Source organism: Meriones unguiculatus, chromosome X (assembly GCF_030254825.1).
Source record: "Meriones unguiculatus strain TT.TT164.6M chromosome X, Bangor_MerUng_6.1, whole genome shotgun sequence".
In the NCBI taxonomy this organism is placed as follows: domain Eukaryota; kingdom Metazoa; phylum Chordata; class Mammalia; order Rodentia; family Muridae; genus Meriones; species Meriones unguiculatus.
In genome coordinates, this window is record NC_083369.1 from 76,548,694 (window position 1) to 76,566,134 (window position 17,441).

At 41.8% G+C, this 17,441-nt stretch overlaps 1 protein-coding gene across 5 annotated transcripts in view; it reads right to left on the reverse strand.

The window, feature by feature from the left end:
- Septin6 (septin 6) overlaps positions 1-11,245 on the reverse strand; it is a 76,397-nt gene extending 65,152 nt beyond the window's left edge. For 4 of the 5 annotated variants that reach the window (XM_060375333.1, XM_060375335.1, XM_060375336.1 and 1 more), the window contains exon 1: positions 10,953-11,245. In XM_060375333.1, the coding sequence (XP_060231316.1) occupies positions 10,953-10,979 (27 nt within the window). In that variant the 5' untranslated portion in view covers positions 10,980-11,245. The remainder of the gene's footprint in view (positions 1-10,952) is intronic. The other variant, XM_060375334.1, reaches the window with a different exon arrangement.
- Between the last annotated feature and the right edge of the window lie 6,196 nt (positions 11,246-17,441).

Consider the following 17,441-nt stretch of genomic DNA (forward strand, 5'->3'; position numbering starts at 1 on the left):
AATATAGATCCTCTGCAAGATTTGTATGAGCTCTTACCGACTGAGCCATCTTTCTAGGCCACAGAACATTACTTTTACTGGCCATCTAGCATACTCATGCAGGAATCTGTCACCTTTTCCTAAAATATCTTCTATTGTTGGATATTTAGCATGCGTTTCCAAGTTTTCTACATAAAAATACAACAGTCTTTAGGGTTGCAAATGTCTCTATTTCCTAAAATTGAAGCCTACTGGACCAAAGGGTCCACATACTTTTATATCTATCTATCTATCTATCTATCTATCTATCTATCTATCTATCTATCTATCTATCTATCTATCTACATAGTGCATATGAGGAGGTCAGAAAAAAATTGCAAGAGTCAATTCTCTCTTTCTGTGTGGGCTTTGGGAGCCAAATTCAAGGTGTCAGGCTTGGTAGCAGGTGCCTTTATCCACTGAGCCATCTTGCCGTTCACATATTTAAAACACTGATACATCACTTAACAGAGGGCAGTACTAATGTGTGTTTCCATTGCTACTATGTGTGTCTTTGCATCCATGAAGTTTCATGGGCTTTTATTTACTGTGAACTGACTCATTGGAAAATGGTATCACATTCTTTAATTTGTGTTTTATTAGTAGTAATGAACATTAAAAATATTTCAACTGTGATCCGGGTGAAGTAGCACACGCCTATTATCCCAGCACTCAGGGAGGCAGAGACAGGTGAATCTCTGTGAGTTCAAGGCCAACCTGGTCTACAAAGCAAGTCCAGGACAGCCAAGACTACACAAAGGAGCCTTGTCTCAGAAAACAAAAACAAACACAAAAACAACTGTGTATATGTATTGTGTATGTAAGTTATCTAGTCATGATTTTGACCATTTAAAAATATATGTTTGATTTTTTCTTTGACTTGGAAGAGTCTTACATGTATAAGATTTGATTTCAAGGTGAGATAGCTAAAAGAACAAAGTCAATAAGTAGTTAGCAATTTGAGGTTTTAGGTGTAGTGAGCATTTAAGGCTAAGATAAATTTTAGGAGTGAGAGATATAAAAATGGAATGCTCTCTTAGATGTAGTAAGGGGATGAGCTAAAGAATGAATATGAGAAATACCCACAAATAATGAGACATCAAAGGGGATTTTGCCAATAGTAGGAAATGATCAGAAAATTTTAAAAAGACCCAACAGTTTCCTATCATCTGAAGCAAAAATAAAGTACTAAGAATGACAGAGAAGTAGCCATAGATTTGCATTTAGTGGCATCACCAGTGACTTGGAATCTTGTCTTTTACTCAGGGTACATTCTACCTAAACTAACTAGAGAACCTGGAGACTCAGAACAAAGGACCTGTTTGTATGTTTTTCTTGATATTTACTGGGTTGAAAGAGCCAGTTTTTTGTCTCAATCTCTGTGGTTTATTTATATATTTCTTAATTAAGGAAATTGTCTAGAGCTGTCTTGCTCTGATAAATCTTATACCAAGATCATCATTGTTCAGAGTAAAATACATACATGCAAATTATGAACAAAATCCTGAGCTAAATGTACACTGACCCCAGGACAACCCCTGGAAATGTCTTTTCCTTTTCTCTTACAAAGCCTTTGATGCCTTATCTCTTTAGCCCTTCTTAAGGTGGTGTAATTAATTGAGATCCTAATTACTCTGATTGCAGTTAATTGAATGTTCACTTGACTTCAAGGTGGAGAAGAGGAAATGAAACTAGCAACCTGCCTAACACATCTGACACTGAAACATCTTTAGACTCTGTTCTCTGGAACCTCACACAGCTGTACAAAGATTCACGTATGAGGAACTGTGTTAAAGCATTGTTTATAGTAATGAAAAGCTAGAAACTCCTTAAATGCTAGACAACCAAAAAATAAATTATAAACAGGAATATTCTGGAAGTCTGCAGCCAGAATGAGCAGTGCCGTATGTAATGATGTGAATACCTGCAACACATAGTATAAAACAGAAAACTCAGGTTGTAAAACAATATTCATAATGAGCACACCTATGTACAAAAGGTGTGGTATATGTGTTTATGCACATAAATATATGACAATACCTAGACAGATGCATGAAAAGGCACCAAGCCAAAAGATACCAGTAATTACGTCAGAGGACAGGAAATGGAAATAGGGGCCTAGTCAGAGATGTTGTCAGCTCTCGTAGCATTTGATTCTTTGAGAAAGCAGTTGAACTCATTCATGTGTTACCTGTATACTTTACAGATCTTTTTTTTTTTAAGTAAGAAAAGGAAAGTTCTTGCTCACTCAGCTTTGCAGTAGGGATAATTAGTTAGGATATAGTCTGAGAGAAGCTAAAGGAAGGCAAAATGAAGAGGTGCTCCAGAGAACTGTGAGAGCCCTCATTTCCCTGCCCCCAATTCCATTTCCTGTTTGCTACCTAATGTGCAGTCACATGTGGTTTTGAAATACGTTATATCACAATTTTTTATCAGAGGCAGAAACACCACTCTTTTTCTCTTCTGCCTCTTCCTGAGGACACACCAGTTTCAGTTTTTAATTGAATATTCGTATGATGCATACTAAGAAAAATGAATTATGGCTCTTCCAGATGTATCTCTTTCTCACACTACTGTTTTTGTTGTTTGTTTTGTTTTCTTTTGTTTTGTTTTTGGAAAGTGAAGAGTCCAAGAAGCACCCGATAGACAGCTGTTGTCCTCTGCTGCCCATTGCCTCTTCTCTAATATCCCTGGCAGAAAAAGCAAGTTGTTAAGTGAGGCCTCTGGGAACTAAGGGCCCACCTGTGTCAATAGAGAATTTCCTGGCTCTATTCAAACCTAAGGTAGCTAATTTAGCACATGTCATCCTGAAGGATAAGGGGATAACATTGGGAACTCATAACCTATGACTTGGCTGTCCCTTAACTTTCTCCTCTGGTCTTTTGCACTTAAATATTAGCAAAGGAGACAAATGCTGAAATGAGATTCTCATCAGCAGCCTCGTTGACTGCTTAGTGGTGAGCCCAATTCTTCACCCCTTCCATCACTCCATCATTGTTCTGGCACTGAGAAACTCAAATCTCCTTAACTTGCAAAAGTAATTTATGCATCCAACAATATATGATGGAATATCAAGCAACTAATGAAAATATTTTATAAGATTGTATAATGACATGAAATACTTGCCAAAAACTGTTATGTAAAGTGAAACAAAACAAAACAAATCCCCTGTATACACAGGAGTGGATAGTGAGGAGAGAAAACTAGTACAATGGATTAATTTGGGGGTAGCCTTTCTGTTTTTTTATTTTTCTAAAATAGGCATACTTCAGTTTTATAATCTGGAAAAAATGTTTTGTTTTGTTTTGAAATAAGATTCTATGATGATACATTCCTAGGCAAGAAAGTGGCTTCAGATATTTTAGAAAAAAATCCTCAACTTCAACCAGAAAATGCTCCACACACATTCAATCAGCAAGTTTGGTTAAGTACAGACGTTAGCATGTGGGTAATTTTATTATATATAAAACATATGTTTTACCAACAATACAATAAATTCTTATTTTCCTTTGTTATGATTTATTACTACATATAATATATAACTGACTATTAAAGAGTATAACATAATTATAGAGTTGTGTAAACCATAAGACAAATCACGTGTCCTGAAACATGTCAGAAGTCCTGATAAAACCCCATATGCAGCCTTCAATGTTGTCAAAGGAATGAAAAGTACTATACCATCAGCCTTGAGAGCTACAGAAGATTAATAAGGTCCAAAAATTTTAACAACAAAAAGGTAAAAACAAAATGAACCCAACACATCAAATGCCAGGAGTTTTCATGGGTTGATTAAGTTGGGGTAAGAGAAAACTATAGATATAATGTCCTGGGCTAGGAGAGAAATTTGGAAACCATTCTAAGGAGAAATTAGGTTTGCCAAAGCCTCAGCGGGGAAGCAGTTTAGGGCACCTCAAGGAAACACAAAGGAGACCATCTTTACTAACCAAGGATGAAAGTATGTCTTCGGCAAAGCTGATAGATGCAATGCATTTTAATACCAAAGATTTTAATACCAAATTCCAAAGTGGCTTCTCATTCTATAAAAGGATTCACAGGAGGACTCCATTAAGTAGCCAGCTCTCATAGTGCATTTAAAGTGGGATTCCACAGACAAACATTCAGTTGTCATGTATCCTTATAAAATGTCAATATATATCCAGAAGGCAGTTGTTTCTAGTTCTCTCACAGATACCCTGCTGAGCTAAAAGTGTAAGTTCCTTTTCCAAAGCTCTCATCTCATTCAGCTCAAGGCTGAAGGAGGAAAGGGGTGGAACTCATTTCTGCCACTTCAGAAGCAGAATCAGGCAAGGCCCTAACAGAATTGAGTCTGGAGAACAAGGAAACATAAGGGCAGCACAACTTGAGATCTGGAAACTCCCTTAAAGATCACCTAACCCAAGGGCTCTTTTTGCAAAGGGGGAAATGGAGACCTGGAGTCAGGGAAGTGACTTGTTCCAAGTCATCCAGTGATTTAGTGGCAGAGGGTGATGCTAGGATCCAGGCAGACTGCTTCTCTCAGATGGAAAAGCTGACTTAAATACCAGATGTATTTCGTCCTGCAACTGAATTTCCAGGCCATGAGGCTCCTGGTCTGATGCAGGTATATGTGATAAAGGACAAGGAAAGTGAACTGGTTGCCTGAGTTGCCAGCAGACGGCAACTCAGGCAACCAGTGCCTCTGAGATCTATGCTTCAACTCTCCTACTTTTCTCTCTTCTTCTTTCCTCTCTCTCTTTTGACTCCAGGCTGATCCTAGGCTTGGCCAGCTGCCCCGCTCTACTCAAGAGCTAATGAGTCTACCTAACTCAACGAGCCATTGTCTAGGTAAAATATCTCCACTTCAGGCCAGGGGTGACCTTTGTTCTGGGTGGGTCAACTTTCCCACAAAAGCCGCATACATTTCCTTCAAGTCAGCTAATTTGAACAGTTTTCTAGGTGTTCTGGTCGTCGTAACATCCAATGTGTTTTTGTTTTTGTTATTGTTGTTTTTATTTTTAAGAAAAAAGAAAAAGAAGAAAACAGAAAAGGTTTACCCATAGGCCTCTGGGTGAATGCCCAACTGCCCTCTGGGGAGCCTGAATTTGCCTCTGCCTCCATCTGGTCTCATTTAATGGGATCTGAAAAAAAAGTTTTTTGCCTCTGCGCCAGTGTTCAGAGCTCGGGGCCTCGGCTATGAAAAGAAACACTACCTAGCACCTCATCAGGGCTGGGAGAGCAGAGCTCTGCTCCTGTTACCAGGGCACACATTAGGGGTCTGAGAAAGCCATGGCTAGGGGAACCAGAACCCCGAGGCTTGTCCCTGAGAAAGCCTGGAAATCTTTCCCTGGTCACGGGAATGACCCAACTCCAGGGCCAGCTGAGAGCCTGCTGCATAATTCAGCAGATGGCTGCCTCTAGTGGGAAGACACCGGAGAAGAGGATAACATTATTTCTCACCCTCCTGAGCATGTGGCCTCCTTCCTCTGTGCAGGCAGCCGAGAAACCCACGGTTTCAAATCCCCACAGCAGAAGCTGCCTCCTGCCAAACCGAGGAGGAAGGGTTTGTGTTTCTAATTTATTCTGTACACCCTCCAGTTGTTACTTAAAAATAATCCATCATTACATGGCTGGTGGCTCCAAGATTTTTATTTAAAGCAATATGGAGAGAGAATGAGAGAAAAAAGAAAGAAAAGAAAACCTACACAATCCGTGACTGTGCTATCTTGGATTTAACATCAGAGTCTCCATGTCCCCTAGGTTCACTTTTCTCTGATCACTTTGAGGATATGTTGGCAGATACAAGAAGAGGGGGAAATAAGGACGTGGCAGAATTTTAATTTCTTAGAAACATCTTGGAGAGACTAATACTTTTTCTTTATTTATTTTTGGGTTTTCAAGATGGGGTTTCTCTGTGTAGTCCTGGCTGTCCTGGACTCACTTTGTAGACTCACTTTGCTGGTCTCGAACTCACAGCGATCTGCCTGCCTCTTCCTCTAGAGTGCTGGGATTAAAGGCATGTGCAATCACACCTGGCTACTAGTAGCTTTTAAAAGGGGCTCTGTGTGATCGGGTAGGTGTTTCATTATTTTATCCACTGACCAGCAATAACACTTTGGACCGAGTCTTTTGCTTGTTGCAGGCATAAAATGAAGAGAGCAGGAGTATCTGCTCAGGACATTGTTGGGGAAAATTAAATTGTACAGATGGAAGCATTTTGAGAGAGCTACACTTTATATATCTACGCATGTTTTTCTTTTTTCTTCTTCCTCCTTCCTCCTTTCCCTATCCCCCTTTCTTTTCTCCAACTGTCTTGTATGTAGTTTCAGTGCATATGAAAATAAAGGCCTTCTCAGTGGGTCCATGCAAATATTAAGTTATGGCTCTGACAATCCAAAAATCCCAGGAAATCTGGAAGTCAGTGCTATATAATTTTCTAATAGTGCTATTTTTTTTCTTCCAGCAGACTAGCTTTCCTAGTAGTTTTGCTCAAGTGAAAGCACAAGGTGTGGTGCCACACTGGAAACAAAGCCAGCAATTAATAGAAACATTTATACGAGCCACTCCACAAAGTAAACGCTATGCATATGACTGCAGATCAAATTCTCATTTTATTATGCAGACCTATTAGTCTACTGTAATGAAGTTTTGTAATAAATATGTCAGTAACACTCACATTTTGTGGATCTAAAATGTCAAGAGGAAACAGGGCTTGTTCCTGCCTCATCTGGCAGCTCTGAGAGGGGGCAGAGTCCTCCATGCCTTGGTCACCACTACCTTCCCAGCACTTGGCACAAGACCTAGCAGAGTCAGGGCCCGATAAATAAATGTTGAAGAATGAATGAAAACAGCAGTGGGTGAATTGACAAATGAACTGTTCCCAAGCAAGTAACAGAAGTGTGATCTCACCCATCTTCACACCTACCCTTTTCCCATCCAGAAGCCCTCAGGAAGCCTCTCCTATCACTTACAACCTTCAACCATAGCTGAATTACTTCTGCTGCAATGACTTCTCATTAAAGGGCAGTAGCTCTCCCCTTTAGCACTTATGATAATGATAATTAGAGAGTTTTTAAAACTTCATCATTGTGCAAGTATGTGGAGGGGTCATTTCCATGCCATGGCATTCATTCAGAGGGTAGAGGGTTTTGTTGAATCTGTAGATTCTAGGGATCAAACTGAAATGTCAGACTTTCATGGCAAGTGTTCTTTACCCACTGAGCCCTCTTACTAGCGCTACATAAAGATTTGATAAAGATTTGTGTCTGCCTCTGCCATTAAAGAGGAAACTCCTTTGAGGGAAGAGGCCATACATGCAGGGTAAGCATTGTAACACTCCTAATATTTCTTTCTTTCTCTCTCTCTCTCTCTCTCTCTCTCTCTCTCTCTCTCTCTTTCACACACACACACACACACACACACACACACACACACACAAATATAACAGGGTTTCTCTGTATAACACTGGCTGTCCTAAAGCTCACTCTGCACACCAAGCTGACCTCAAATCTTCAAATTCATAGAGATTCGCTTGCCTCTGCCAGCTAAGTGCTAGGATTAAAAGCATGCAGCCACCACATCCAGCTTCTCTAATGTTTTTGACAACACTTATAGACACAGAAAAATTGTGAAACTGTGTAATAATTGCCCATATTCCCTTGATTTGGATTCAACAGTTTTTCACTATTTGGTGCCATGTAAACTTTTTCCAGCAATATATATTCAGGTAGATCTATGGGGTTTTGCTCCCCTCCCATTTTTTGAGTATGATTATTAGTTTTATTGATTAAGGATTAAGAAGGAGCTTCAAGACAGAAACCATGAGGTAACTGCTGTCAGAGCATCTAAGACAGACGTTCCAGGCTAACCTTGTCTCACTGACAGGTGAAAGTCTGTCTAAAAACAAAGACGGAATGGATAATTGTCACTGATTGTAAGACCAGAATGCAGAAGCAATCTTCTCTTTGATGGCAGATGGCAGCTTTAGCAGAGCTGCTCCAGGCCAACCCTGACTATGACAAGTCTTGCAGTCCTTGAAAGATCTTTTCTCATGGTCAATGGCTTGATAGACTGTATCTGGAAAAAGCAACAGTGTTCACATTGTAGGTATGATTTGTTCAAGCTAGACTCAACCACACTGTGCTTTCCGAAGGACAAAACTCACAGTCTGAACCAAAACTGTAACATTGAGCTGAGAGATAGAGCTTTTGGAGACTGCACTGTGTCTTCCTAGGTAACCTTAGATGAGTCAGTTATGTAACCTCTCTAAACACAGAACAATGACAGTTCAGGTCACCTCACAGGTAGGAAGCACCCCACAGATCTTTTGTTAATTCTTTAATTGTCTCTGTTTCCACAATTTGTGTCTCCAATTAGGATAGAAGCTTGAAAGTCATGAACTATGTAGTCTACTGTTATTTTGGTATAGTTGATAAGGGCTGGTCATAGTATTGTTTACATCAGTCAAGCAAGTACTCAAAGCAACAGTGGAAAAAAACAGTGCTGCCATCCAGAATCCTTTTCTGCTGTTCGTTCAAATGGGATGCAGCTGAATTACGAAATTCCAAGGTGAAGACATACTCCAATGTAGGCCCTACTCAACAACTCCCGTGCCAGTTTTACCACTAACAATATTCGACCACAGTGATCCTCCAGGGACTCTGTGAAGATACCCAAACACATACACCAAGACACTAGTCATAAGGCACCATGCCTCAGAGTTTACTAAGAAGAACTTCTAAGCTTGCAACACGTAGCCTGGCTCTCTGGTCTTCTCTTTCCAAGCCTTAGACACATATTCCTTTGAAGAAACCGGAAGCATCCAGTCACCCAAAGTCTCTTGAGTTAATTCCAGCTTCCCGTGGTGAATTACAACTTCTTGCAGACACAAAGGAAAGCAGAGAGACAAATGACACATAAATAAGAGCTTCACTGGCTCGGGGGAGGGAAGCATGGTGACTTTTCCCAGAAACCCATTTATCATGATAACAAAGTCTCAAGTGCTTGGGCTGCTCCAGAATTTGACATACAATTATGTTTTTTCAGAATACAATGTGGTAAGGGCAGCCAGAGCAAACTGAAATCACTGAAAGCCAATCAAGGTACCCCAAACCACACCTTGCAGCCCCTGCCCCAATCTGCAGGACAAAGGTAGTCTCAGGATTGCTTTAGTTGTGCCTAAAGTGAAACAACCATATGAAATACAACATCAATTTTGCAATCCTAATCCAGGCAAGGGAGACTGATGAAGGCAGGTCAATGCAAATTCATTATGACAAGAAAAGAAATCTTTAGTTTTGGGTTTTTTTTGGGGGGTCATGAAGGATAGAATAAGTGCAATCCAGGAAACTGATTCATCTACTAAAACTATGACTTCTTGAAAATGCAGATAAGAAAACACACTGGTTGTCCTCAAAACACTATAAGCAATAAATAATTACAGTGTCAATTTTGAGCAATCTCTCAAATTCCATCATCATCAGGCACTGTCTCCTGTCTGCCCCTGCCTTCCACATCATGACTGCATAAGAAACTATGTGTTGTGATGTACACAGAATAGATTAGGTTTCAAATAAACCACCATGATTTTCCAAAGCCAGACAGGAAATGGAATAAATTTCTTTACCTATAGAGAAAAATGTTGTCAGATTCTGGATTCACATTTAGAAAACATATCAATTGCAATTACACCAAATACCTAGAGGCTGCTTCCCACTCCCTCCTTTTGCGCTGGAGTCACGTTGCACAGGATATTTCTCTAAATAAATGTGACGTTACAGGGTTATCTTTTTTTTTTTTTTTTATCCAGCAGTATTTGGGGTAGTGGGCTATGCTTGGCCGCCTTCTAACTCATTCTGCTTCAGCTTAGTGTGCTTGTGGAATAGAAGAACTAGGTTGTTCCCCCCAAAATTTCATCTTCCTTTGTAACCAAACTTCTGATCGAGAACAAACATGGAGCCTCGAGTTCTTAGATATGATTCCTCTGCACAGCCCAGGCTGGAAAACTTTAGTTTTTAAAATGATTTTTTTTTTTCTACAGAGTTGGTCACCACCAAAACAGAGAGAACACTGCTTCTTCAAGTCTCACAGTGTTTTCTTCGGTCTTTTGAGAAAGATGTCAGCTCCACAGGTTTTAGCATGTAAGCCCATGTACACTGAACCCAAGACAGACCCTCAGAGAACCATTCAGAAAAGTGCCAAAATATGCAGCCAGCCACCTACCAGGGTGTAAGGTACCCTTCCTGCCCTTCCACTCACAAATGGGACCCTGCAGGACACGGCACAAGTGGACACAGAAACATTCGAACACAGGAACACACACCATAGAGGTGAGCACATAGAAACAGGCCAACTCATTCAGGGTCACATAACCCTGCCACAGAGAAGGCAGGAGAGCACACATGTACATATATGCCCACACATTGATACACACAGATGCAGTCACATATGTAATGAATATGGAGAAACCCTACTCCAGCCAGTCATCTCCCCGCCCCCCTCACCACACTGTGCCTTCGGTCCTAGCTCCGAGCCCCCTCTTTCTGAACAAGCTGGAGTCCCAGAAGGCAGCTATGATAGGGGCTCTGCCAAGCTAAGGGGACGGGGATCTGGAGGGCTTTGGACTCATGCAGCCATTCATTCGGCAACGCCCCAACGGCAGGGCCGCAGCTGCAGCAAGGGAGGCGGAGGCGCTCACTGCAGCCCTCTCCCGCGTTGCAAGTTCAGCTGCCCGCCAGTATGCTTTGCCAACAGCCCCCCACCCTCCTGCCACCACAGGTCTCCAGGACACCCTAGGGGTATAGTGGACTTAGCCGCTGACCCCGGGAGCAAAAAGTCCTGCTTTGCCTCTGCTTCTGGATGTTACCATACTGCCCTCCTCGTGGTCAAGTCTGTTCGGCCGTCCCCAGCCCCCGACCTTCACCCCTAGACCAGGGGCTTGAGTAAGCACTCACTACCTGGCGAGCTATATCCGCAGCTGCCATCTCTCCTGCTCCTTCGTCCGCCAGGGCTGCTACAGCTGCTGCACAGGAAACAGAGGAGCTCCTCCGACAAAGAGAAAGTGTTACACTTCGGGCGCGACCAAGTCTGGGGGGGGGATGCGGGGAGGGGCCCCCTCACTGCTGCTCCAACCCCAACCTCTCCTCTATTGCCCAACCCCTCGGAGTAGGGTGTGGGAGGGGACCGATTGGCTGCACTGTCTTCCCCTAAGGCGAACCCAGTTCCAGTTCTCTCTGCAACCCTAGCCTCTGCCTCTAGGAAGGGGGCGGGGGCTCCCCTCGGTGACCACGTCCTCTGCCCCACCTCCCTGCCGCTACTGGGCTTCGTGGTACCTCCCGACCTCTGCTGAATTCACACACACACACACACACACACACACACACACACACACACACCTGTTTTCTCTTACATCCCTGAGCCCCCAGACTTGAGGCTGGAAGGGTGTCCCAGCCCCTCCCCCTCTGTGCTCCTAGGCTGAAATCTGCAGTTCTCCTCTTTCTTTTCTCATCCCCCATAACCCGCATGCTTCCCACTGAGAACCCCGGTGCTTGCATGGGAGCACTGGCCTCTGGAGTCTCAATGCTTTACTTTAGTCCATCCTAACTAACCACGGTATCTCCTTGGGTTGGGGGTGGGGTTGTGGCAGGGCTGGGGTTGAGGCACCTGCAGCGCCACCACATTATAGCTCAGAAAGGAAGCATTAATGGGGGAGCCGCACTGCAGCCCCACAACTGAGCTGTAACTTGTGGAGGACATCTCAAGCAGCCCTTGCAGAAGGCTATAATTTCCATGCAGCCTGGCTGATGAATACTGTACCTAGTAAAAACTGACCTCACTCAGGATGGTCTTTCTAGTTCCATCCATTTGCCTGCAAATTTCATGATGTACTTTTTTTTTTTTTTAGTAGCTAAGTAGTATTCCATCGTGTAAATGTACCATCATTTCTGAATCCATTCTTCAGTTGAATTACATCTAGGTTGTTTCAAGATTCTGGCTATTATTAATAAAGCTGCTCTCAACTTGGTTGAGCAAATGTCTTTGTTGTATGGTTGAGCATCTTTCAAATATATGCCTGGAAATAGTATAGCTGGATGTTGAGGTAGCACTATTTCTAATTGTCTGAGAAAGCACCAGATTGATTTCCAAAGTGGTTGTACAAGTTTACATTCCCACCAGCAATGGAGGAGGGTTCTCCTTTCTCCACAACCTCTTCAGATTGTGTTGTCCCTGGAGCTTTTGATCTTAGCCATTCTGATGGGTGTCAGATGGAATCTCAGGGTCGTTTTGATCTGCAATTCCCAGATGACTAAGGACCTTGAGCAAGTGTTTTTCTTTCTTTTTTCTTTTTTTTTAAAGATGTATTTATTTATTATGTACACAGTGTTCTGCCTGCATATGTGTCTACACATCAGAAGAGGGCACCAGATCTCATTAGAGATTGTTGTGAGCCACCATGTGGTTGCTGGGAATTGAATTCAGGACTTCAGGAAGAGCAGCCAGTGCTCTTAACCACTGAGCCATCTCCCCAGCTCAGCAGTTTTCTTAAGTGTTTTTCTGCCATTTGATATTCCTCTGTTGAGAATTTTCCATTTAGCTCTGTACCGATTTTTTTTTCTTTTATAAGTTGTCTTGGTCATTGTGTTTTTCTTTTCTTTTCTTTTCTTTTCTTTTCTTTTCTTTTCATCACAGGTCATTCACTTGTATCTCAGCCATAGCCCCCTTCCTCTTTCCCTCCCAATCCCACCCTCCCTCCCTCATCTCCTCCCTGCCCTCTTCCAAGTCCACTGATAGGGGAGGTCCTCCTTCCCTTCCATCTGACCCTAGCCTATCAGGTATCTTCAGGACTTGCTGCAATGTCCTTATCTGTGGCCTAGCAAGGCTGCTCCTCCCTCAGAGGGGAGGGGGAGATCAATGAGCCAGTCACTGAGTTCATGTCAGAAATAATCCTTGTCCCCCATACTAGGGAACCCACTTGGATACTGAGCTACCATGGGCTACATCAGAGCAGGGGTTTTAGGTTCTATCCATGCATGGTCCTTTGTTGGAGAAACAGTCTCATAGAAGACCCCTGTGCCCTGATATATTTGGTCCTTGTGGAGCTCCTATCATGCTAACTCCCCCTTCTTTCATATGATTCCCTGCACTCTGCCGAAGGTTTGGTTATGAGTTTCAGCATCTGTTTTGATACACTGCTAGGTAAAGCCTCTCAGAGGCCCTCTGTGGTAGGCTTCTGTCCTGTTACTTGTTTTCTCCTATGTCCAATGTCCATCCCCTTTGTCTTTCTAAGTGAAGATTGATCATCTTACCCCGGGTCCTCTTTCTTGTTTAGCCTGTTTAGTTGTACATATTTTAGTATGTTTACTGTATCTTATAGGTCTAGTACTCACTTATAAGTGAGTATATACCATGTGTGTCTTTCTGCTCCTGTGTAGTTAAGGGTAATCATAAACTCCTGATGTTCCTGCCTTCACTTCCAAGCACTGGGATTACAGGCATGTACCGCATATCTGTCTTATAATATCTTACTTCTTCTATCTAACTATAGCTTAGTACCCAGCTTATTGCCTTTTCTGCATCCTCACTTCCCATTTTAATGCACATTAAGCATTGCCCACTAAGAAATATGGATAGAGCCTGATGAGGTGGCACACACCTTTAATCCCAGCACTCAGGGAGGCAGAGGCAGACATATCTCTGTGAATTAGAGGCCAGCCTGGTCTATAAAGCGAGTACAGGAGAGCCAAGGTTACACAGAAAAACCTTGCCTCAAAAGAAAGAAAGAGAGAGAGAGAGAGAGAGAGAGAGAGAGAAAGAAAGAAAGAAAGAAAGAAAGAAAGAAAGAAAGAAAGAAAGAAAGAAAGAAAGAAAGAGAAAGAAAGATGAATAGGCCAGACATGACAGCTCATGCTCACAATCCCAGCACTCAAGTAGAGACAGAGTGATCAGAATTTCACGATCAGGATGGAGAGATCATAGTAAAGAGCAATCGTTGCTCTTTCAGGGGATCTGAGTTCTGTTCTCAAGTTTAACAGCCTCTATCTCCAATTCCAGGGGATCCAACACTCTTCTGGCCTCTGAGGACCCCTGCACACATATGACATACACTCACACAGATACATACACATACATGAAATCAATATTTTAAAATTTCAATGTTATAATTGTATTATATTCTAATGAAAAGTTCACAGCCATAGGGGCTTCAAATTCATGATGTCATCTACTCCTAATCACTTTCAAGGTCTCATCTCTAAACACCGACTGGAATTACATTCACACTTTCTCAGTACCTCACAAAATGGATTATATTTCAATGTAAGTTTTTGTATGGGACCAACCACAGCAAATAGCATCCTGAGACCTGTCACTAACTCCTTCAATCACTCTCTGCTCTGAATTCTTTTTTCCTAGCTGAAGCCAGAATGACCTTTTCAAATTGCAAATAGGTTCTGGTCACTTCCTCACTCCCAACTCCTCACCAACTCTTCACCATCTAAGGGACCATCTCTCCAGCAGGCTCAGGTAGCACAGCATCTTGATATCATGGTGTTTTGTTTTGTTTTTTAAGAATGCCATGTAATAGTTGATATGTTAAGTTACCCCATAAGAAATAAAATGATTTTCTTAAGAATATTTCTGTGAAGACAGATATGCTATATACTCACTTGTAAGTGGATATTAGACATAATATAAGATAAACATACTAAAATCTGTACACCTAAAGAAGATAAACAAGAAAGAAGATCCTGGGTAAGATGATCAATCCTCATTCAGAAAGGCAAATGAAATAGACATTGGAAGAAGAAGAAAACAGGGAACAGGACAAGAACTTACCACAGAGGGTCTCTAAAAGACTCTGCTCTGCAGGGTATCAAAGCAGATGCTGAGACTCATAGCCAAACTTTGGGCAGAGTGCAGGGAATCCTATGAAATAAGGGGGAGACAGGAAGAGCTGGGAGGGCTGTTCTACAAGAAGAGCAACAGAACCAAAATATCTGGGCCCAGGGGTCTTTTCTGAGACTGATATTCCAACCTAAGGCCATGCATGGAGATAACCTAGAACCCCTGAACAAATGTAGCCCATAGCAGCTCAGTTTCCAAGTGGGTTCCCTAGTAAGGGGAACTGACATGAACTCAGTGGCTGGTTATTTGATTACTTCCCCCTGGGGGGGGGCAGCCTTGCTAGGCCACAGAGGAAGACAATGCAGCCAGTCCTGATAAGACCTGATAAGCTAGGGTCAGATGGAAGAGGAGGAAGACCTCCTCTATCAGTGGACTTGGAGAGGGGCATGGTAGGAGAAGAGGGAGGGAGGGAGGATATGACTGGGAGGGAAAAAGGGTGGGGCTACAACTGGGATACAAAGTGAATAAATCGTAATTAATAAAAAATAATAAAAAAACAAAAAGGATACTTCTATGAGTGGAAAATATGTCTCCATTATGTATGTGCAATATAAAATCATAGCCACAAGCACAGATGTCCATGAAAAGATAAACTGTTGAATTAAGCATGATCAGTGCTGGGACTGTCTGTTTAATATTCGTTTGCCACTCCTTTCATTTTGTTGTTTGCTAGCTGATAAGCAGGAGCAGCTCTCATAGATTTAGGAAAGATTCACAGTTTAAAAATTGAAAAAGAAAATCCTATACATTAACTTCATTTTTTCATTTGCTCTGTGAGCATCCCATGTGTGCCAGGCACACATCCAGACACTGAATGGTCTCTCTGCTTAGCCAGCATAGCCCTGTGCACCATTACTCTGGAGCAAAAAAATAAAAAATAAAAAATAAAAATAAAAATAAAATAACAAACAATTTGTTACTGCTAACACAGCTTTTCCAAACCTGGTACCATCTTACTTTGCAGTCTCTATAGCCAGTCTTGTCCCACTCCTTGTGTCTAAGATCTAGACTTTTTTACTTTTTTAAATGTTCTCTTCCTTTATCTTTCTTTCTTTCTTTCTTTCTTTCTTTCTTTCTTTCTTTCTTTCTTTCTTTCTTTCTTTCTTTCTATTTTTCTTTGCAGTCCTAAGAATCAAATCCAAGTCGTCCTACATCCAGACACTGAACTACACCCACAACCTAGAGTCCTTCCTTCCTCCTTCCCTTCTTTCCTCCCTTCCTTTTTTTTATTCTTCCAAATTTTATTTGTTAGTGTGTGCCTGCATGCATGCACACGTGCACACATATGTATGTGTATATGTGTGTAGTGTGTGTATACCATGGTGTGCATGTGGAAGTCAGGGGACAAAATGTAAACTTGGTTCTCTTCTTCTACTATGTGGATCCAAGGATTGAACTCAGGGTTAGAAGAGCCTTCCTTTATCTGTTGAGCTACCTCTTCGGGCCTTAGTTTCCTTATTCATACTCTTATTATTATCTAGTAATGATAAGGTGTCCTGTAATCCAGGCTGCCCTTGAATTCACTAAGTAGACGATGACCTTGGACTTCTGATCCTCCTGTTTCACCTTCCAAATGTTGAGATTTACAGGTACATGCCACCATGCCTGGTTTTTGCAATGCTGGGGGCTAGAATCCAGGGCATTGTGCATGCTATGCAGGCACTCTCCCAACTGAGCTACATTCTTGATCCCAGACTGCATTTCTTATAACTTATCAGATAACATGTGCCACATGCCAGCGGTCTGTTTTTATCTTTTCTTTTCTTTTCTTTTCTTTTCTTTTCTTTTCTTTTCTTTTCCTTTTCTTTTCTTTTTCTTTTCTTTTCTTTCTTTCTCTTTCTTTCTTTCTTCTTTTTTCTTTCTTCTTTCTTTTTTCTTTCTTTCTTCTTTCTTCTTTCTTTCTTTTTTTGTGAGACAGGGTTTCTCTGTGTAGTTCTCGATACCTTGGAATTTGTTCTATATACCAGGCTGGCCTCAAACTCACAGAGATATGCCTGCCTCTCTTTCCCACCATCTGGCTTCCAGTTTTTAACCGACTTTCTAATTCAGTTGATGCCATCTTGATTACTTTGTTTTTGCTTTCTCTTCCAACTTTCTAATCTTATATCATTCTAAAGCCTTCTCTACTTACTTGATACCAATTTCACTGGCCTTCATTTTGACCTTTCATAAAGCCTCAGTTTCAGGATAATTTCAGGATAAGGTTTTTGTTTTTGTTTTTGTTTTTGTTTTTGTTTTTCCTGAGCTTTTGGCTGCATGTCACTATTATGACCTCCCATCCTATATGGCATTAGCACCCCACCTCAGCACTCACAGTGATCTCTGAAAAGCTTGACTATGAATGTTGGCTCCAATTAGGACCCATTCCTATCCAGCAGGGAAGCCATTTCCCCTCCCAGATAGAAGACTATGGCTTTACAGCCATCAACAGTCACCTGTGGACCCTAAGGAAGTTGTGGCTTGCTCAATTTTCCTTAAGGAAAGTAGAAATATAAAAATAGTTTTTACATGCCTCTCTTAATTTCTTTACTCAGCAGCCATTG